We start from the raw sequence: 23,945 nt of genomic DNA, 5'->3' as shown, positions 1-23,945 counted from the left end.
ATAACCCTATTTATTCCGGAATGGGTAAAACACCATTTCAACCAGCTACCCAATGTACATATAACATGTTAGAAAATAATACTTATAAGCACAGTATTGTAAGCACAAGACAAGTGTCTAAGCTTTGCTCAAATAAGAGTGAACATAAAACAAAAACAAAAGTTAAATCTCACAAAGGTCACTGTTCCGCAAACATTGAAATGCATGACAGCATAGGCAGTGAGGAGCGATGGGCTAAAGACTGCTTGTTAGACCTGAAAAATGATGGTCTGGAAGTTCAAGAAATTACCACTGACCCTGACAGCAGTGCATTTAGAGCTGCAGAGTCTCTTTTTAAAGCTGGTACAACCAATACTCAGCCAATTTATTTTCTAGATACAAGACATGTGTCCGCAAATCATAGAAATTTTATTAAAAAAATGTCAGGTCTGAAGGAAATAATGCCGGCACGATTAGTTTCAGAAAAAGATAAAATGCTAAAAAGGTTTGCATTAGATATGGCAGCACGTTGTCAGGCAGAGTACAATGCTGCCTTTGATAAATTCAATATGGACTCTGTACGGGTAAAAGTTCACCTATCATATGCATGTCATGCTATAGTTTCTTGCTATCAGGGTGATCATAACGGGTGTACAAAATATTCCCTTGTTTGTTCAAATAGGAACAGTTTGAAGACATGGACTGAAAAATCAGCTTATCTGAAAAATAACTTTAAATTAAATAAATCAGAGAACACAGCAGCATTGTTACGTGAATGCGTAAAATATCGCCTTGGACCTACCATGCTAAACCGTACATGCAAAAACACTAACACACAAAAAGCTGAAGCAACTAACCGTGCAATACGTGCAACTGTACCTAGCAATGTAACATTTACCAGAAACTATAAAGGAAGGGTACATACAGCTATACACAATGTAAATAATGGCCCTGGAGAATCCATCGTTAAACTCTGTAAAGCGGCTGGGGTTCCCATCGAACCAGGAAGTCGTGCTGCCAGAGGTCTGAAAAATATTCAACAACACAATGAAAAACATAAATTATATAAGCAGTCAAAGCAGTACACAGATCAGAGATGCTCAAAAAAGCATGAACTATATAAAATATATGATGAGTATCAAGAGGAAAAAGACTATGAGAAAAACAAACTTTTACCGACAAAACGGCTGGCCGCAAAACAGCCTCAAGAGTATTCGTTTGCCAAAAAACTCCGATCAAGACATGTTAAAAATAAATAAATTACCTGCATCAGATAAGACAACACGGTAAATGATTATTTGTACACTGTTTTGTCCGTCTACAGAAAATTCTCTCTATGTTTATACTGTGCGACTCTAAAATCAGGTGCTCCGGTTTAATACATTTGGGGTTATGGCAAAGGTGTGAAATATCTAAAGGATCGCCGTTTGGAGAGAAACGGGGAAGATTTTCTTTTAATATCCTTTTATCTAGCATATAAGATAATCTGTGAGCTCTTTCAAGAGTTCTAGTGCCATCAGGCCAATTCATGACTTTTTTCCCATAGACCCCATGCTCCAAAGCTCCAACCCACACTGTACAGTCATAATTTCCATAATTTTTTTCACTTTTCTTAGACAAAGCTAAAGCCAATGCATTCCAAAATGATTCCATGTTGTTTCTGTAAAATGAAAACCCAAAAGGGGTCCGAAATTGGGATCCCAGGGAGGCTGAGGGGTGAATTCCCATTATTTACCTTATAGGTTGCACTTGTGTAAAACCAGCAATGCAGTTTTCCATAGGAACTGCCTAAATTGCATATGCAGTCACTCTTCATTCAGGAAGTTTTGAGGAGAATGTTATATTTCCCTGGAAAGGAGACATGCACTACTTTTTTTTTGCACTAATAAAAACATATAGCTGTGCGGCATATTTTCAAGTTTTACTGCCCTCCATTTATAAACATTGCAGGTTCGCACTGAATTTTTCCATTAAATTTGACTCAACACCCAAATGTCTTCCAGTCCTCCTGAAAAATAAGTTAAATAAATAGACATTTTTATTTATATCCATTTAATTCTCCAATCAAGTCTTAATTAAAAAAAAATTACTTTGCATCCATGGCAACAACTATGTAAACAGTAGCAGTATTTTATGCACATTCAATTTCTCCCCAAAAGAGGCGTGACTTGCAAATCACACGTGATTTACAAAGTGCAACCTATAGGGGAAAAGCTTTAAAAGCTTAATAACCTATGGTTATTCTGATTATGAACACCCTGACTACATTAAACTTGAAGGTAGGAATATACTTAACATAACCCGAATTTAAAAAAGAAATAAGCGGAATGCATTTATCAAGGGAGTTAATTCAATGCCTGTGATACATAAAATGAAAAAAGAATAATTAAAAATTCAACTTCAAGATAGAATTTCTGTTAAAGTATCTTTTATACAATACTTTTTTGTCCTAAACAAAAGCTGCTCTCATTTTCCTAAAAAAAAAAACATCACACATTCGGCAATGTTTAAGGGTTAGTAATTTTACATGTACATGTACCGATGGAGTACATGCAATAAAATATGACTCTGAAATTATCGCAAGGAAGTAGAAATAAGTTACAGACTTAAGAAATTTGTTTTCATCGACAAAGCACATAGTAGACTATGTTCCTTTGGATGAGCATTGTATGCACAGTTTTGAAGCAATGTTGCACCGATTCGCTAAGACATTGATTGGTTTGAAAGACTTGCAGTACAATATGGAACTAATTGTAAAACTTATATGGACATTGTAGAAACTAAGTAAAATGTGTTATTTATGTTATTAGAGTGGCCATTTTACGAAAAAAAAACATGAATAAAAAAAAGTAAAATAACAAAAATACCGGACTCCAATGGAAATCTAAAACGGAGAGTCCTTTTTAAAATGGCAAATCAAAAGTTCATATACATTCAACCAATGGAAAACAACTGTCATACTAGCTCCTCACTTGGTACAGGTATTTCCTTCTTTATGAAAAGGTGGATTAAATAGCTAAACCTCTCACATGTATGACAAATAAATCGTTTTAAATTAATTTATTTTGATAGAAAACATATACTTTTGTTTTGTTAGAAAACACATACTTTTATAGATTGCCAATTTCTGTAGTTCTAGCTTGTGACTGTGACAATATTAACAGAAACTGTGCTAAAATATGCATTTTATTTTTTCATATGTTCATGTATTTAGTTTTCAATAATTCGTATTTGTAATATTATTGGTAAGATGTCAATAAACACGTGTTGAAAAAAGTCCTCCCTTTAATACCAACAAAAGTCATTTCCCTAAATATGTTATACATGTATTAGAAAATCAGAAATTCCAAGTATAACCCTGTCCTGTATGACAATTCTGACGATCTTATTATCGCTTTTTGTAAACAAACAACTAATTAAAATTGAATAGCGCTTTAAAGTGAGTCAAAACTACAATTGCAATATATTTGGAATATAAAGAGTTACTGTATACCAACCAAAACTAAAATTCAACTGCAGTTCGGTTGTATACAGCAAAAGTATTAAGTGTTTGGTGGTTTTTTTTGTGGAGAAAAAAATGTATCAATTAAATTTTTAAGATCGAATATTGAATTCACTAACTTAAAATACCAATTTATTTTTATGAAGGGATAAATAATTTAAATAGTAAAAAAATATATAATAATCTTTAAAAGACATGACAGAGACATTCTTTATTATATATGTCTCTTGACTAAGACATGAAGTTTGATATACTAGTAACGTATGAAAAAGCAATGGCAGTTGTCTCTCTTCGTACAGAGATCGTAGGGTACACTGAATATTTATAGAATCAAACTTTACGTTTTTAATACATATTAAATACTTCAGATCTCAAGAATTCTCTCGTATCCTGGAACTGAACTCAGATTTTTAAAATAGAACATACTTATTTTAAAAAGGCCAATGGTGCATAAAACCGTTATATCTTGATATCCCAATCACGAAATCATCTAGTTCCAAAAGTTGACTTTGAACGTTTAACTTAACAAAACAAAACTGAAATTAAAAACCAATCCTTCAGAGAACAATTGAGGGTCTTTCCACCTCGATAATAAGAATGAAATTTAAAAAACGATGTTAGAAAATGTCACTCCTTGTTGATGTTATTTGGTTCTTCAAATTGATATAAAAAATAAGACTTATAGGTATATGCAGAAGACTTGAAATTATTTTTAGCAAAGGTCAAAATCTAGAATGTCAAATTGACCTTTGACCTTGACCTCAATTTCAAGGTCATAGGTCAGGGATCTCAAATCAAAAGACCTCAGGTCAATCATTTGTATGGTTGTGGAGAAATACTGATTTCAAATACATAAGGGGAGAAAACTCCTATAAGGGTTAACCAAAACACTTCGACTGAAATAGATTGAAGTTGCGCCTTTTTGTAAACAGCAATTTGGCAAACAAATCATATCATTTACTGTAACAGTTTCTTTTGAATAACGATAACAAGCAAAATTCAAAATTTATAACATGACCTTGACCTTTGACCTTGATCTCAATTTCAAGGTCATAGGTCAGTGAACACAAAACGGAAGACCGGAGGTCAATCACTTGTATGGTTGTGGAGAAAAACTGATTTGAAATACATAAGGGGAGAAAACTCCTATAAGGGTTAACCAAAACACTTTGACTGAAATAGGTTGAAGTTGCGCCTTATTGTAAACAGTTATTTAGCAATTGCCAAACACATCAAATCATTTACTGTCACAGTTTCTGTGGTATAACGATAACAAGCAAAATTCAAAATTTAGAACATGACCTTGACCTTTGACCTTGACCTCATTTTCCTTCAAATGGACCAAGGACTTCATATCAAAAGACTGTAGGCCTCTACGACTTATAACGTATGAATTGATCCAACAAATCGCCTATCTTAAATTTTCAAAGGGAAATAACTCCCTTAAGATGTCTTCCGATCACTAAAGTCAAAATAATTCAAATCATTCTCAAGAGTAGACGACCAATTTGGTGAAAACAGTTTCCTAAAATCTTTTACGGTTTTAGAGATATAGCGATAACAAGAAAAAGGGGACGCAGGGAGATAACTCCTATAAGAATAAGTGTTCGGTCACACAGGGTGAGTTTCGAAACCCCCATTACTGTACAACATCATTGGCCAAAAAATCCATTCTATATGTTGTAAGACAAAAAAGCATCTCAGACGGCAGAAGAAAAAAAAAATAATCAGAAGAAAAACAAAAGGTCTTTCCACGAAAAGTGGAAAGACCTAATAATGTGTAGGGGTTGCAATTCTGTTTCTGAGCAAGTTAACACAGTAAATACTATACTGGTGTAAACAATTCCGATAATTTCTGCAATTTGATTGGTACGTTACTTTGACAGGGAATATGAGCCCAGGTCCCGCGACAAAATATACTAAGGGGTTAGTAACTATACTAATCTTATCTGATGAAAACATGTGAACTTGTGATTCTTGTAACATCGCAAAAGTCGAAGTTAGATATTAAGCATGTTAATCTAAGAATAGTTCTCTACTTTGAGAAAATACATATGGATGTATTATACTGTGTGTTGGACTCATTCATATTTCTGTAAAAGGACCTACATCAAATGTTGCAACATTATATGTAACACCTCTAAAGAAAACAGAAATAAGATAAAATAACAATGTGAAAGGGAAAAAACTCTAATTCACCTTTTTTTATAGAATAATACTATGTTAATAAATTGTATCTATGAGGTTGTTCAGTCTTATTTCTAAATCGAAATTATATACCAGGATTTATATTTTCCGCCTTTCGTTTGTTAGTCATTTGTTTAGTAGACAGTTTTATAAAAAATCATTATGTTCCCTTATAGGGATTGTCTTTTGTTTAATAACTTTTGAGTGTTGATATATTAATCCAACAGATTACTTTTATATTTAATAATATACAGTCATACCAATCTCGAAATCACTTCCGAACAAGGGAAACATTATTTATTTATCCGGCGTAGGACAATTTTGATTGGAATAATCAATTTCGAGATAAACTAAGAAAAGAAGGGGAGGGGTACACTTCAATATTTTTTTGGTAGGGGTGAGCAGCTGAGACATCAAGTACCCCACCCTTTTCATATATTTTGTTAATCAAAAATATATAGATATATTTCAATATTTTCACCGTTCATCATCACGTTCTTGTTAAGAATGCAAAATTTTAATAGTCGCAATAAAATCACCTTCTTTTCCAATTAATTCGTCATATCTTGAACACCAAGGCCGTAACTACATTGAGGCAAATGAGGCAAATGCCTCATGTTTTAAATTTCAAAAAAAAAAAAACTGAAACAAAAGATTGTCTTCATATGATTGTCTTCATATCAAATTGTTTTCACTGAAAGTGTCTTGCAAGAAGCAAGTTCTCTTCACTCTTTGATGTCGCCCCTGCATATTTTTCGTAATCCAATGTTTCTATTTTACTTTTGGTTTTCAGAGTTGATGGTCTATTGTTTGTACTTCTTTTTCTTGGGTTTCGTCTTTTGTTCATTTATTGTCCTACTTAATGACTAGTCTGAGTGTTGATTTTCATTTGTAAACGTGTCACACTGTGTAATGTTGCATGTCCACCGATGTCCAGGCATTATGCGAGAAAATATTGTAAGAATATACAATGCTACTGGACACAGAAAAATTGAGAATTGAACTTGATATCAAAGAATACGAAACTGCCTTTCTTGTAAAACCATACCCAATTTTTCTAAGTATGGATTGTAAAATTAGGTATTTTCTGTAGGTGAGATATGCTCAAAAGTGATAGATATGTATTATAAATATAGAAAATTGAATATCTTAATCAACAAAAAAAAAAAAAAAAAATAACTGTATCATATACCCAAGCGCCTGTGGATAAAACTAGATAGCTGACATGGTTTGAATTAAAGTAAGACCCGCTAACGCTCAGGATAAAATTCGAATATCACGGCCCAGGCCATGTGTAAATTTCCAACAAATCTATGGCTTCCATGAATTATTTCTTAATTAAAAACGGATAAAAAGTTTCATTGCCGTTCCCTCGTAAAGGACGCTGTCACAATGGAATTTCTTCAAATATTTGTTATCATGTTTTATGTATACAAACCCTTGAATGATAATTAGGTGCAAATGTCAAAATAGTAGGATTAATTGCATCTATCACTGGCATCAGTGGAAATACAACATCAGAATAAATAGAGTTTAATTGGTTTGACAAATAACTGATGCATTTACGACTGTGGTTTAACCGCATCAAGAATAAATACGGACATCTGATTAGTTTAAGATACTTATGATATAATCAAGCAAGTGATAATATCAACCTATTGATATAATTCATCTGAATTTCTCACCCTTTTCATATATCATAGAGCATGAACATGTGACCTATTCCAGCGGCTCATCCCTACCACTAATTATATAGCAAGTGCCCCCCCCCCCCCCCCCCGCCCCGAGTCCGAGTATAACATTATGATGTCTGTGTTTCTGTGATTTAAAGAATGACTCAACTTCTTATATTATGCATTATGACCATAAAATTGTATGCATACTTATCTTTTGTCGCATATGTTTGAATTATCATGTAAGACGTATTATAGGGTATTTATAACTTTTTAACACAATTAATGGTCTCATACATGTATACTATACCATCTGTTTCTAGAGAAATAACGATGTATAAAATATTGAATATGCAACTGATTGTCACAGTCCTGATTTTGTAAAATTATTAGGTTGGAACGGCTTTACAAACTGTACAAAAAAATGACGAACACTTCCGGTTCCATTTCTTGTATGCAGCGCTACTACAATCATAGCTAAATGGTAGTGTATTCATTTACCTCCCACGTATAAGGTTAAGACATAACACACCAACATGACCAAGGGGGCAATCACAAGCTTCAAATTACATGAAAATGACAACACCATGGCATAAAGACAACAAAAACAACACAATACACATATACAATACTCATGTATTCCGGAAGGGTTGTTCATACGAGTAAATATTTGGGGCGGTGTTAAGTCTTATTCAGTAATATCTCATTCTAATATGACGTCCTTATTACGCTTTGTAAAGCCGTGTTCTAATAAGCACAACATATGTTTGACACATGCGCACGAACTTAATGTGTATATTAACGTTATTTCCATCGTTATCCTTTAAAATATATATATTTAAGCAGCTAAAGCCCCAGTCCCACTAGACCACGATCGCACCACACTCACCGCGATCTAAAATAAATTTAGATCGTGGTGAGGTCGCGGTATGAGCGGCATGAAAATGTTAATTTCCGTTGCTTTCACGATGCTACTACGTCCAAATTACGCTTCTACAACGATCCCGCTACGATTAAACCACGTTCTCATCGCGCTTATTCTGCGACCTCACTACGCTTATAAAGATCTTTCTACGCTCTTCACGTTCTCACTACGACCATACCACGAGTTATCCGATTGCAACACGATCTTACTGCGATTATAGCACGTTCTTACCACGATTATACTACGTTCATACCGCGATCTTACTACGTTCTCAGCAATACCGTCAATATCGTGTTTCATATCAATATAGTTCCATTCCTTCTATTTCTGATTAAAACGGAGATTTGTCGGAAACAATACAGTCATGCCACCAAAATCTACTAGAACACGTGGCCGTGGCGGTAGGGGTTGGTGTAGAGGCAGAGGGAGCAAAGTATGAACGCCATACTAAACTCCAAATAGTACACAAGAAACTAAAATTAAAAATAGTACATGACTAACAAAGGCCAGAGGCTCCTGACTTGGGACACGCGCAAAAATAGTGGGGTTAAACATGTTTGTGAGATCTTAACCCCCACCCTTATACCTCCAGCCAATGAAGAAAAGTAAACGCATCACAATACGCACATTAAAATTCAGTTCAAGAGAAGTCCGAGTCTGATGTCAGAAGATGTGACTAAAGAAAATAAACAATATGACAATAATACATAAATAACAAGACTACTAGCAGTTAACTGACAGTCCAGCTCCAGACTTCAACTAAACTGATACTATACACATAAGTAGTGGAATACTTGTCATCAAGAGATGATGGAACGACCAATCAAACCTAAATTACAACCTATTGCTGGTCCATAAAGCTCAAATGACGATATTTTAGTGAACGATAGCAGAGATGACACAGATGTGTCAATATATATAGGAAGATGTGGTATGAGTGCCAATGAGACAACTCTCCAGCAACGTAAAAATCTATAAAAGTAAACCATTATAGGTCAAGGTACGGCCTTCAATACGACGCCTTGGCTCACACCGAACAGCACGATATAAAGGGCTAACAAAATACTAATGTTAAACCATTTAAACGGGAAAAACCAACGGTCTAATCTATATAAAAACGAGAAGCATGGTTGAGCCGTTAGAACAAATGGATAAATACATTCAGACAAACAAAATCTAGGGAGTTTTTTTTATATATTTTATGTGAAAATGACAATAAAAATGATGGTCGTAGCGTGAACGTAGTAAGGTCGTAAGAAGAGCGTGATGAGGACGGCAAGGGCGTGCTAGAATCGTACTATGGTCGTGATCAGCGTGGTAAAGGCGTAGTGGAAGCGTAGTTGGGTCGCGGTGAGAACGTGATGGTCGTAGTAAGGTCGTGATAACGTCGCTGTGAGATCGTAGCGCAATCTCTCCGAATAGAATCACGTTTTCGCAACGCTCTCGCTACGATTGTACAGCGACCTTTGCGATCTTACTACGATCTTAGTGCGCTCTCACTACGCTTCTACTACGACATAATTTAGCCACGACCGCACCACGATTGTTTTGAACATGTTCAAAGTTGGCCACGCTCTTCACGATCTTGAAGACCTCACCACGACCGTGGTACTACCTTACGGCGACCTACACGATCGTACCACGATCATCACAATTTGCATTTTTTTCACAGATCGTAGTGCGATCGTGGCCTAGTGGGACTGGGGTATTACATACACTTTTATTATATATTTTTATAAAACAACTTATATTTACACTGCTCGTAGTTTTTAAACTTATCAAATATTAAATGTAATGCACAGACTCCTCGGGGAGGAAACGGGAAAAGCAGGACATTTTTACGGTATTTTCGTACGCTTCGACCTATAAAAATACTGTATTTTTCCTATTAGAATCGAAATAATTCCTTCATGTCATGCTCTATAATCATTTTAACATGGGTAGGCATTACATTTGACCATATTTTACACCTCGCTAACGCTCAGTGTAAAATATTGACAAATATAATGCCTACCCATGTTAAAATGAGCATAGAGCATGACATGAAGGAATTATTTCTAAATTTGCGATAGAAAGGAAGAGATTGTGATTGCGAATAGTGGAACTTATCCGTTGTCATCGGTCAACAAAATGCCTTAACGGATAACCAAAGGAACGTCAATGAAGGGTGTAAGTTGTTTATATAATGTAAACCTAATTTCTAAATGTATCGACGGGAGTTTAAGGAAGATATATGTTATAAATTATGTCACTACAGTATCGGATCAGTAACTTCTGAGCTGGTGATACTTTCAAATCGTATAGTTCAGCAGATGCGGTATCGAACAAGAAATTGTAACCGAAAATAACAATTGAAATTGTATGCGTCCAAAGTGCTTTTCTGGTTCTATCTTAATTTTTCAGGAAGGCTCAAGGCCAAAAATTTGAAAGGCAAGGATATAATTAGTTTCATGGTCGAATCCCAAATGGAATTTACTGACCCCATGTATATCGTATTAAGTCACTAACACACCGTGTAACCTGACTCACAATATATAATATATTGAAAACAAATAACTCGGCAGGTCTTTTAAGCCATTTTATAAATGCTATTCAAAAGTATCAGATGGCGCCATATTCTTCATAAATTTCAGCTCTGAGAATCGGTCTAGTACAATTCAGGCAGACCGCCACTATTTAGCCCATAATATGGGTATGCAACGTTTAACCCAAAAAGTTTACCATGAACAAAAAACTTATTTTAAAAACAGCATCTTTCATGAACAATTTGAGATTGAACGATAATCAACATTTTGTGCAATAGTACTTTCTATACAACGTACACTGCAGATGTGAATTGATTTCCAATGAGATAACTATATATTACAGACTAAGGAATACCAGAGCGCAAATGCTGAAATGTCTGGTCTGCTTTACTTATGATTATAGTATATTTGTTGAACGTATGAATATTAAGAGTTTTACCAGAAGTGTCATATACGCTTAAGATTGTCAATGATTCATAAAAAGAGGTCAAGGTCAGATGAACCATGCATGCAAACAGATCTCTACAAACACCTCATACACCAATTAAAGGTGTTCCGATGCTTACAATACCTTAGAAACTGACAAATGTAAAGTTATGTTTGGCCAATTAATTCGGAACATAAGGTCAAAAGTATATGAACCCTGACCGACAAGCTAGATATAGACATCTTACTATCATTTAATATATCAAATACAATTGACGACATATATGAAACATGCAGACAGACATGTACACCATACACCAAATACCGTGGCCCTATAGCACACAGGTATATAAGCAAAAGGCCAAGCAACATAAAACGAACATTGCCAAGTTATGCATTATAATGAGGTAAATGTTATTCGAAACCTTTGCAGTAGTCGGAAGTGTACACTTACAATCATAACAACACACAGTTACCCTATATCTTTACGAATCCGCGATACGGACTTGACCACAAAACTAAACCTCATCCATGAAATGAGGCACAGTCGAGGTCAAGTGAATCCTGTCTGACGGACATGTAGATTATAGGATCCGATATACAACATATAGTTATCCTATAACTTAGTGTTGGATAATCTGGTGAAAGTACCAACCGATTATCTATTACAATCGGTTGACAGCAACCAACCGACTATCGGTTATAATCGCATCATAATACCTTGCCTTTTTTTCAAATGAAATCATGCATTTAGTCTCATTGTACATGGCTAATGTGTATATTCCTTATCATTGCAGAGTTTATATATTCATATTTGATCTTTTGTTTCCTTTTCATATTCTGTCGTACTAAATTATAATCCTGGTACCTTTGATAACTATTTATTTAGCAGTTAAAACAATGAATTAATAAGAATCAAGATTCATATTGATCTCATAATAACAACATTAATTACCAACAGTGACACTAACATTTCTAAATTTCAATTTTGTAACTCACAATACAATTTCAATAACATAGCTGTATAAACATGTGAATGCTTCTAATTAAGAAAAGATATATAAAGTTTTTAACTTTCAGAAATGCGATGTTTGGCAAGCAATTTGGAAAGGAATATGACGTTTTTGATGCTACAAATAGATAAAACATTAATAAAAGGCAATTTGAAACACGTTCTAATGAAGCAAAGAAATTATTTTGTCTAAAATCAGAATTATTTTATTTACGCTCTCAAGTTGCAAGTACAGGTATGGAAAGAAAGTATTTCATACAAAGTTATTATTTTAAATAATATTCCATCAATCTGCAAATATTTATAGTCAATGCATTTGTCACGTTTATAAAGAAGGAACTTGGTTATGTCTTTAATTATAGGATGTTTGACATTGTTATTGTCCAAGGCCGTAGCTAGGCAACTTATTTTAGTGAGGCAAAACAATTGAGCCGAGCGAAGCGAGGCGAAATATTTTTTTGGAGGGTATGAAATGAATGGTGCAAAATCCTGCGTTTGGAGGGTATGAAATGAATGGTGCAAAATCCTGCGTTCTAGGCATTTTTTGAGAGTTTGATAATGTTTTGAATTTGGACACTTTTTATATATTTTATTTATATTTTAAGAATTTTACTAACACCAAATTTTTAACAACTTTATTTAAATTTATATATAAGATAATCATCCAAATATCACTGATTTGAGTCTGCTGCCAGAACATAGAACAAACATCGATTCAGTAGAGTTTGCCAAATTTTTCTATGGCCGGTTCAGTCAAATCGTTTTAGAATCATAATTTGGTCTGCTGATATCCTTATCGCGATGAACATGGCAAGCCCGCACAATCTCTTGCATGCTCTTTTCCAAGTTTGCAGTCGTTTCAGGTCGGTCTGTGTTTCTAAAGGAAGCACATTATCATCAACACAATGATCAATGTCTTCTTCCAATTCCTTCTCCATCAGCAATTTTGTAGCAGCATCGGTAGTAACAGTTTTGTTTGCAAAAGGGAATTAAGCTTTCCTGTAAGCACCATCATACAGTTGCAGTAACAAAATATTAAACTCGCTTTTATGCTGACAAAGAGTAGACAAACTAGGGATAGAATGAGATAAGATAAATGTATATGATTCTATCTATAGAGTATATATGATATGGGTACATGTATATGATATGGGGAATTGGAATGGAGTTTTTGACGTTTACATGTAGGTCCATAATTTCAAATTATTTCTGGAAATAGTTGGTGGTATTTTAGTTCCAGAATCTATAAATCTAGGGGTTAGGGGTATGGGGTGTCCGATTCCGAAACCCCGAATATAAAGAAACGAAATTTCGTAGTCCCGAATAAGTAAAGACAAAATCCTGTGTTAAAGTTTCTACCATTCCTCAATAATATCAAATTAGAATATGGGATATTCTTTCATTTTTTTAAGGTTAAAGAAACATGGATAGAAACTAATCCATGCATGTTTCATATTATTTATATTTTATTTATCTGTAAAGAGAAAGATTAAAGTTCGTGAAATGAATACGCAGACAGGACTGCCCCCTTGCGATGATTTGATTTGTGAAAAGTTGGTTGAACGGAGAAATGATTACGCAGACAGGACTGCCCCTTCCGAAGACCAGTACTTGATTTGTCAGTCTACTTATCGTTTTTGGATTGTTCTAATGAAGTTATATGCAATACTTAGACTCTGTTCACAAAAAAACTAGTTTACTAGAATTATTCCTTCTTTACCTTCAGTGTCGCTTTTCCTTTTCTGCAAGAGCTTGTAATTAACTAGAGATATATGATGATTATCATTACTAGGTTAATGTTATCGAGAAACATCACCCGTTGAGATGCTGATCGAGTTATATCCAGGAAGAATAGTTTAAAAGGAATGATGACAAGCTATATAGAAATTAAGGTTGAGACAGAACAACAAATGACTATTATATTGATATATATGTATAAAAAAATTAATAAGTGTCGAAATTTAGTGAGGCAATTGCCTCACTTGCCTCAAGGGGAGTTACGGCCTTGTTGTCATCGATCCTGATATTTTTTGTTATTATTTGTGTGCTGCGCATATAAAATGCAAACCGGAAACGGAACGGAAGTTGATAAGCTAAAAGTCCGGAAAACTTTAACGACAATCGATCAAACAAAATCTCAATCGATTATCGACATCGCCAGGCCCAACCAACTGATTTCCGACTTATTCCGATCATCGGAACAACACTACTATAACTCATGATAAGTGAGTACTTCACATGACAATAAAAACCTTCATCAAGCAATCAGCCCACTATTATACAAATAACATGTTCACAAATGCACAAATAATAATTTGTTTGCATTATTTGTACATGTACTTGCATGTACAGATAAAATCTCCTGTTACCGAGCAAGCGATAATATGGATTGCTTTTTTCGCCGGCGTTTTGTTGACCATTGTCTTTTCTTATTGCCGTAGTTGTTGTTTCTTTTTATGCCCCAGTTATGGCAATGTGTTTTCTGGTCTGTGCGTCAGTTCGTCTGTTCCGCTGCAGGTTAAATTTTTTGATGAAGTTGAAGTCCAATCAACTTGAAACTTAGTATACATGTTCCTTATGATATGATCTTTCTAATTTTAATGCCAAATTAGAGTTTTTACCCCATTTTCACGGTCCACTGAACATAGAAAATGATAATGCGGATTGGGCATCCGTGTACTAGGGACACATTCTTGTTCTTTTCATTTTCTGAAAGTATTAATACTTTGAAATGCTTAAATTTTTTGAGGATCTTTGCTTTATAAATATAATGGGCATAAAAATGAGAATTCAAAGTTATAAATACAAAATAAAACAATCTTAAATTTGTATAAGAAAACAAAACTTATGAAGGACGGACAAATAGACTGATACTGATATAATTAACCAAGTCTGTGTGGTACATGTATCATAAGATAATTAGATCAAATGGCATTGCACGATTATAGTCCTATTCACCAACAAAAGAGACCCGGGTCAGTCATGAAAATCTAGTTTTTTTCAATACCAATAACAAATATTTAGTATCATAATGATATAATTGAAGAATAGCTTGAACGTCTTCGTAGCATCGGATCTTTCACGATCCTTTTCACGATCTTCAAAAAAGCGATACTTGATCTTTCACGATCCAAAATATCAATTTTGTGTAAATATTTCTTTTTTTACAAAATTTAAGATTATGTTTATACAAAATAACTATGAGAACAATTTGGTTCATTCACATTGAATGCCCTTTTTCGAAGAAAAGTAGTTTATTTTATTAGAATTTGTGAAAAAAAAATTATGTTTGTTTACAGTTTTGATGTCATTGAAATGATGAGGAGCAATCTGCCTTTTGTTGCTTTCAATTTGTAAAAACTTTGTACTTTTAAAACTGGATTTTTCTCACATACTGATCATAATGTTAAACCATTTTGACAGACAGTTTTATTTTGTTGTAAATGTGTCCGTGTAATTAATTAAATTAAATTATTTACTGACAATTCATATGTCTTCTCGCAGTGGCGGATCCAGGGGGGGGGGGGTGTTCCGGGGGTTGGAACCCCCCTTTTTTTTGGCCGATCAATGCATTTGAATGGGAGCATATAGTTGGAACCCCCCCTTTACTCTGGGTTAGGAACCCCCCTTTTTAAAATGGCTGGATCCGCTACTGTCTCGATTAGAATTCTTTCACGATACGGTACCAGAGCTTTCACGATCGTCTCGCAATACTTGACCACCGTTAGATATTCTTTTACGATCATTTCTCTCGATAAACCGAATGACACCCGTGTTATCAGTTTCGTCGTCTGTTTTTAAAATCTTACAGATTTCTTTTTTTGTTTTGAGAGGAATTAACTCCTAATTAACCCCATATCATCATGATCAGTGGTTGCTAACCCTTTAAAGTAACTAACCATGTATTTTTAGGGCACCCTTTTGCAAATATATATAGTCACCACGTGTAGTCCGTTAACCAATCATATCCTCATAAATCTATAGGAGGTAAGATAAATAATAAATACAACACATGATTAGCTATACGACCAAAATAGTAAAATAAAACTGAACTAAGAGGACAACCTTTTGATATGCAGAGAAAAAAGGGGGGACGATTTTGAAAATTAATAAATTGAACAGGAAAGCACTGAAATGCACAGTGGCGGATCCAAGGGGGGGGGGGGGGTCCGAAGGTTGCAACACCCCTTTTTTTGGACGATCAATGCATTTGAATGGGAGCATATAGTTGGAACCCCCTCTTTACTCTGGGTTGGGAACTCCTCTTTTTTAAAATGGCTGGAGCCGCCCCTGAATGCAGGAATCAAATGTGTATGGCTGTGCATCATCTTGGTGCGAAGCTATTAGTATTCGATATTTGCGCCATGTGGACTTATATATTTCTAATAATTCGTTAGCTTAAGATTGTCATAAACCAATGTATGTCAAGTGTGAATATATTTCTGTGTTAACAGCACCTTAAACACCTATAAATTTCATAATACATGTATACTGTTAATACATTAAATATTTCAAGTATACATATAATAGGGAATATCAGTTCAAGTGACATATAAAACATTAGAATTTTAATCTTTCAATAATGATAGAAATAAATTAAAAAGCCTTCATTGTCATATGAAAATATTTAATACTTGTGACAAATACAAAAATTGAACAATAAGCATGATTGTCCTATCGCTTGTCATAAACACTCAATGTAATCTTGTAAATGTATAATATACAATGTACAACTATATTTTAAGAAAAAGAAACAAAGTAGATTTACTTGTGTTTATTATTAGCATGATTAGGGTATAATTGTTTCTTTTCACTATTATTAATAAGATTTATTTTACAATTTTTAATGTTGGAAAATACTGTTGTACATGCGTGACTTTGATATGATACTGTAAAGAGACAATTTACCCTTGCCTGAAGGTTGCCATGAACACCTTTTGATCATCTTACAGACACATATATTACATCATTGTTTTTTTTCATAATTTGCATTGTTATAAATCCCAAGTTCAAATCGCTTTTTTATACTCAGTGTATCAGTAACAAATGTATCCAACTTGTATTTCATCAACAAAGTATCACGTTTATATGTTTAACTGATCCTTACATCTTGTGATTCTACTAAAACGTCAACATATAATTTATTTCTTTTTGTTAAAGTAGATGTTACATTTGTAAGATGCCACTCATTACCCTTTTTGTTGCTGTCGTTATGTGAAAACGTTTTGATGAAAATCAATTATTTTGTAGAAGGTGTGTGAATAGACTATTTTGTAGAAGGTGTGTGACTAGACCATATTCGGATGAAGATTCATACAATGGTCATGTATATTTTTGAATGGGAAAAGTTTATTTTTGACTGATCGTGACATAACGATAAAGTGAACGAGAGCGAAGGCAAAACCAACGTCACATACATGTACAACTCTGTATAACAATGCTTCGGGAGATCTTAATTATTAGAATTTTGAAGTTATTTCAAATCATCCTAAAAGTTTAATATTGAAGTATGTGAAAAAAAACTGTTTAATTCTCTTTATGAACATCCAGACTTTGAAGACGCTGTTCGTCCATTTATAAGTATGTTACAACAGCATGTCTTCCCGGAATGTTCATTCTTTCCACCAGACGACAACTCGGTTTGCAAAAATGATACAAAATCATCAATAGATCCTATGGAGTATGAAGGCACAAGATTGTCAACTTTTGCAACATTTCCAGATATTCCTGGTGTTTATGCAACCAAACTTGCAGGAGCTGGATTCTATTATTTAGACAAGGATGACGAGGTTCGCTGCTTTAAATGCAGGATTAAATATAAAAATTGGAATGAGTACGATTCGCCTATGAAGATTCACCAACAAATTTCTCCGCTTTGTGATTTTATCAAACATATCGGCTCTAAATACATGGATCATTTACAAAATATACCAGAAAGTGCAGTTAGCAATGGAACATTTGACATTTCTTACATAGAAACTGAAAGTAGTCAAAATTCGCACGACAAAAATAAATTGTCGGTTAATAGTAACGACCCTCAAAATGGTTTAAATATGCAATATGTCAGAACAGAGACTCAAAGAATTCAGACAAACACAATAAATCAAAATTCAAATAATTTTAGTTGGAATATTTCAAATACTAATGGTGACAGGGTACACACTAATCCTTGTGGAACATATCAAATTCTTAACAATACTACAGACAATGTTTCTAATTCCGATATAAGCAGGACAGAATCTTACCAAATACCCAACAATTACTCATTGACAACTAATGATACTAACAGCTTGATTCCAATTTCAAACACTGACTTAGAGACTTTAAATAGAGATTCAAGCACACCACACCACCAATATTCTGGTCAAATTACTACCACAGATACAACTATCAATGTGCCAGTGGAACAACCGAGGATGGGGATTTGCGTTGATAACCCCAAGTACCCAAAATACGCCATCAGAATATCTAGACTGGACTCGTTTAAGTATTGGCCAACGTACTTGACACAGTCTCCGGACGAAATGGCAACCGCTGGATTCTTTTTTACAGGTAGAAATTTTCATTTATGAAAGAACAAATGTAAATTACATTCATTGGTAATATTTTCGAGTTTCATAAATAAATAGCGTATCAATGTTAATTAAAAAAAAAAAAAACAGTTTGATACGTGTTGCCCCTTATTATTTAACACAATGTTAATATAAGTATGTTCTCTAATAACCGCTTGCTTAAGTATTTTACATCAGAGATAGAAAATCTACTAGTAAAACTAATATATTGCTTGCGATTACAGTAAAAATAAAACGCAATAGAAATCTGAAAATGTATTGTACATGTAATATATACAATAGATATATATTGGAAGATGTGGTATGAGTGCCAATGAGACAAATTAACTCTCCATCCAAGTCACAATTTATAAAAAGTAAACCATTATAGGTCAAGGTACGGCCTTCAACACAGAGCTTTGGCTCACACCGAACAGCAAGCTATAAAGGGCCCCAAAAATTACTAGTGTAAAACCATTAATACACTTGAAAGATAAAATAAACATGTGAAAGCTCTCTCACAGTCGAAAAATCTATATAAAAATGTAAATATAAAAAAAAATATGTAAAAAAATTAAAGCAGCATGTCTAGTAAGTAAAGAATTTGGCGCTGTCAGTTTATTTTCGACTTATGAGTTTAAAAATCCCTTTGCTACCTCCCGACTCTCTATTTTGAAAATGCCTGTACCAAGTCAGGAATATGACAGTTCTTGTCCATTCGTTTTTGATGCGTTTTGTTATTTGATTTTGCCATGTGATTATGGACTTTCCGAATTGATTTTCCTCTAAGTTCAGTATTTTTGTGATTTTACTTTTTCATATCATTGACATTTTTATGTTTAAGGTAGTGATGATCATTGTCGCTGCTTTTTCTGCGGAGGAGGATTAAAAAATTGGGAACCAGGTGATGAGCCTTGGGTAGAACATGCTCGCTGGTACCAGAAGTGTGCTTTTGTTCGACAATGTAAAGGCGATAGATTTATAGAAGATGTTCAAACAAACAAATATATTCCGGGTGCAATTGTGGAAAAGGTAATTAAGAACATACGTAATTGTTTATAACTTCGCAAATATCTAAATTAATAAAACTCGCAAACGATAACTGGGGACGAAAAATATAGTCACTTGTGGTCTTCTTCCGACTGGCAATAAAACCCTTGCGAAAGTTGGGCTTCCATTTGGTTGTGCGGGATGTATAAATACGCAGCCACTTTCGTTCAGAATAGAGACGTAAAAGCCGATGTCTCGTTTATAAAGACGCTCTCTGCACGTTATGAACCCTCTCACTAACTTGATGAAAGGTTTGTATACGTAGGTAGCCTGTTGCATGGCTAAATGTTCTCACTATCCAATATACCCTTTTCGCAATAGCAGTCCAAATTACATGTGTCATTCATCCTGGACGATCTAAATTACAGGACGGTCCGACCTACCTACTAAGGTTTTTTTTTAACTGCTTGTTCTCGTCATAAATACTGGTGAAGTAGTTGCCACTGGACGTAAAGAACACTACAATCAATCATACTACATTGCATGTTGGCAAATCGAACTTACAGGACGAGGTGCGTTTAAGTTGTACGCTTAACTTAGTTTATTTAAACCGTGACAGGTAATTCAAAAAATAAACATACAATATGCAGTTCATTGATTACAACTACTGTATACACGATGGGTACAAACAGCACGTTAATCGAGTGTAGGCAAGTCAAGTTAATGATAATTGTAAATTGTGTGATAAGTGACCAATGTAGACCTCATTTTTTGGTAAAATTACAGAATACGCTCCCTAGTTCAGAAAAGTCATTGGCTGAATTTAAGAACATTCCTGCAGTTAGATCTGTAACAGAGTTTGGATATAATGAAAAGTTAGTCACAGAGGCATACGAAACTCTTCAAAAAGCAGGAAAATCAGGTGTGTATTGCTACTAACGGAAATTTAGAAAGGACAGTTACGCTGAGATGTTTAATTCAAATAGTTCCGGTTTTGTTATCATAAGAAAATAGATTAAAATGCAAGAATAAAGAGTAAAGAAATATTAGTAATTCCTCACTGCAAATTTCTTCTTGAAACTACGGTACCTATATGTTCATGACAGCACACAAAATACTTGACTATATACTTTACCAGTTGACTTCCGCGATTTTCAGTCTTAGAGCAGATAATGGATTTAATGGTCATAATATTCAAATCAATACGAACAAGTTTAGTTATCAATGTAAAAGTACTTTTGTTTTTTTTTCATGTTTCGGATGTACATTATGTACAGTTCTAAACTTTTAAGGTACACTGTTCCATTGTTACAAAGTCTAAACGTCACTGATAAAACGGTGAAGTATCTCGTATGCATGTTAAAATGGTCAAAGTCTTCGAATGTTGAGCTTTGTATTGTTATAAATTATAGTGACTGTCATTTGATAAATTGTAATTGGGAGTAAAGTAGGTTATGGAAAAACAACTCCACAATTTATATATACACAAACGGTTTGCTTCTTGAAAAGTATAATAAATAACTTGCTTATGAGTGCCGTGTTATTTAATTTTCTGTTTGATGGTCATAGACAGATCTATAGGGTTTATGTATACTCAAAACGTTCGTCCGTTTTAGAATCAAATGCATTATTGGAACAAATGTAATACATTTTCTAAAACGTAAACCAAACTTTTATAATGAGTAAAAACGTAAAAAGGCCACTCCAAATCGATTCATATTAATTTCGAAATTGAACTCTTCAAGTTCGGAAAAGAATACAAATACTAATTTCGCTCGCTCGCTCCTAATTTTGTGCATAACAGTCCAAATGAACAAGTATTCATTTTGCAGTGGCCTCAACAATTGGGTACAGACATTGAAATAGTAGTTGTACTTTCGATTCTGAAAAAGCTAAGTTTTTATGTTTTATTTTTAGACATCTTATTCTATATCACAAGTATATATGTCAATCTTTTCATTTTTATATTTATCGTGTCTATGTATTGAATATTAAATAAGTGCTTGACGAAAAGTTGCACAGGCTCATCCGGGTCCTATGGTTGATCCGTGTCACGTATATTTACATTAAAAGATGATACCATAAATTTTGTCAAGATAAATGAATATCATTGCAGTCTCTATGACATGTTTTGTAGATATCACAAGTACCGGGCTTCTTGAGGCAATTTTCAGTTTAGAGGAAAATTCAAAACATACCCAAGAAAATTCTCATTATAACCAACAGCAAATGGAAAATTCGCAATCTGCAAAAAGTTTATCAAAACAAGTCACAGACGAGACAACGATCGACCCAGAGCCAGAATGTATGTATTTTCACTACAAATAACAGTTACTTTTAATGGAAATATTTTTTTGTAAAAATAAGAAGTTATGGTATGATTGCAAATGAGACAACTCTCCACCAGAGAACAATTGACGAAAAAGTTTATATAGCAACTATAGTCCACCGTACGGCTTTCAACAATGAACAAAACCTATACCAAGATGACAAACGTATTTACAATCCAAACGAGTAAACTAACGTCCTGATTTTTACAGGAAAAAAACAAGAAAAAAAAACGAAAAACAAATATTCGTTACATGATATAGAGTTAAACGTTGACATGTGTTTAATATGTCATGTATGTGTATACTAGTAACATTTAAACAGCATTTTTTTAAAAACTATCTGGAATTATTCTCGAATATCAAATTCGAACTTGAACTCGGGAGCTTTAATTCAAACTTAAACTCGAACTAAAAACTCGAAATATTTACGAAATTCTTAGCCACTTTCAAGTTATCAAAAATACCGAAAACGTTTCGTTTCCAATTTAAAGTATTTTTTCGAGGGGATACTTTCGATGAACTGCTTCAGTAAACCGGATGTATAATATTTTTTATATTTACTTTATTTCAGTGTCAGTGAGAAGTCTTGAAGAAGAGAATCAGAATCTGAAAGATCAGCAGACTTGTAAGATATGCTTGGATGAACCAATTGCAATAGTTTTTCTTCCTTGTGGTCACTTAGCTGCTTGTGGTAGCTGTGCGCCTGCGCTAAGAAGATGTCCAATATGTAGAGCATTTATCAAAGGAACAGTAAAGGCCATAATGTGCTAAAATAATGTCTTTAAAATGTATGGAATTGATAAAAATCAATAAAACTAATCTTACAGTATATACTGTAAGTTATACAGTTTTAAATTATAAAAGCAAGATAAGAAAACAAAAGATTATTTCTGCGAGTCCTTCATGACGCCCAAACAAGACATATGAGTCTATATATGTCTATCATATGTAGGTGCAACGAATTTACTGTTGTCAGCATTTTCCGTTTTGCAAGATGAATCGATACAAAGCACCGTCCGCAAGATGCATAGCTATATATATAGTTTACCGGTGATAAAATTATGAAAGTCGCACGCGTACTGCAATCAACAATACATTTTTTTACACTATTAGTTTAAAAACAACTTCATAATTTTGTAATTATAATCAAACTGTTTTGTTTATAAAACAGGTACATGTATGTCTGGACGGTCATTATTTTTTTTTAAATGTTATCGAAAAAAAAAATTTTGGCACAACTTTTTTTATCTTTTGGTCACCGATGCTGTTCGACTTTGTGCTTGTTTCGGCTTTCAAACTTTTGTATCTTGGCATCACTAGTAGATCTTGTGCGGATAAAATGCACTTCTGGCGTATTAAAATTTTCAACTTATTGCCTTTTGTTGGCTGTTGTTCGTGCGTTGCTTTGTCAATTGTATTCTCCAATTTATTTAATATATTGTAGTCCTGTGGTGTAGAGTTGTCATCTTAATGTTATATTTCACATAGCTATAAGAGGGGAGGTTTGACATGCCACAAAACCAGGTTCAATCCGCCATTTTGTTTCTTTAAAAATGTCCTGTACCAAGTCAGGAATATGACCATTGTTATATTATAGTTCGTTTCTGTATGTGTTACATTTTAACGTTGGGTCGTTTGTTTTCTCTTATTTTTGAGTGTAAATTCACATTGCGATAAGACGTGTCACTGTACATGTCTATCCCAAATTCATGTATTTGGTTTTGATGTTATATTTGTTATTCTCGTGGGATTTTGTCTGTTGCTTTGTCCGTTTCTGTGTGTGTTACATTGTAGTGTTGTGTCGTTGTTCTCCTCTTATATTTAATGCGTTTCCCTCAGTTTTAG

The 23,945-nt window shown here is 33.9% G+C and overlaps 1 protein-coding gene across 1 annotated transcript; it reads left to right on the top strand.

Annotated features, from left to right (window-relative positions):
• Positions 1–17,679: 17,679 nt before the first annotated feature.
• LOC143081227 (baculoviral IAP repeat-containing protein 2-like) lies at positions 17,680–22,941 on the top strand. Its single transcript, XM_076257346.1, has 5 exons — positions 17,680–18,781; positions 19,625–19,812; positions 20,557–20,692; positions 21,908–22,075; positions 22,672–22,941. The coding sequence occupies exons 1-5, from the start codon at positions 17,812–17,814 to the stop codon at positions 22,869–22,871; spliced, it is 1,662 nt and encodes a 553-aa protein (XP_076113461.1). The 5' UTR covers positions 17,680–17,811; the 3' UTR covers positions 22,872–22,941.
• The last annotated feature ends 1,004 nt before the right edge of the window (positions 22,942–23,945 follow it).

This window comes from Mytilus galloprovincialis, chromosome 1 (genome assembly GCF_965363235.1).
Source record: "Mytilus galloprovincialis chromosome 1, xbMytGall1.hap1.1, whole genome shotgun sequence".
Classification (NCBI taxonomy): Eukaryota; Metazoa; Mollusca; class Bivalvia; order Mytilida; family Mytilidae; genus Mytilus; species Mytilus galloprovincialis.
The sequence above is the reverse complement of the archived record's forward strand: the minus strand, read 5'-3'. Positions and strand labels throughout refer to the sequence as shown.

Bases quoted from the DNA above. Each gene is read 5' to 3' on its own strand.
- LOC143081227 (XM_076257346.1), top strand. From the start codon at position 17,812: ATGTTACAACAGCATGTCTTCCCGGAATGTTCATTCTTTCCACCAGAC. The intron at 18,782-19,624 runs GTAGAAATTTTC...TTTATGTTTAAG, and splicing joins CGCTGGATTCTTTTTTACAG to GTAGTGATGATCATTGTCGC. The intron at 20,693-21,907 runs GTGTGTATTGCT...CATGTTTTGTAG, and splicing joins TCAAAAAGCAGGAAAATCAG to ATATCACAAGTACCGGGCTT.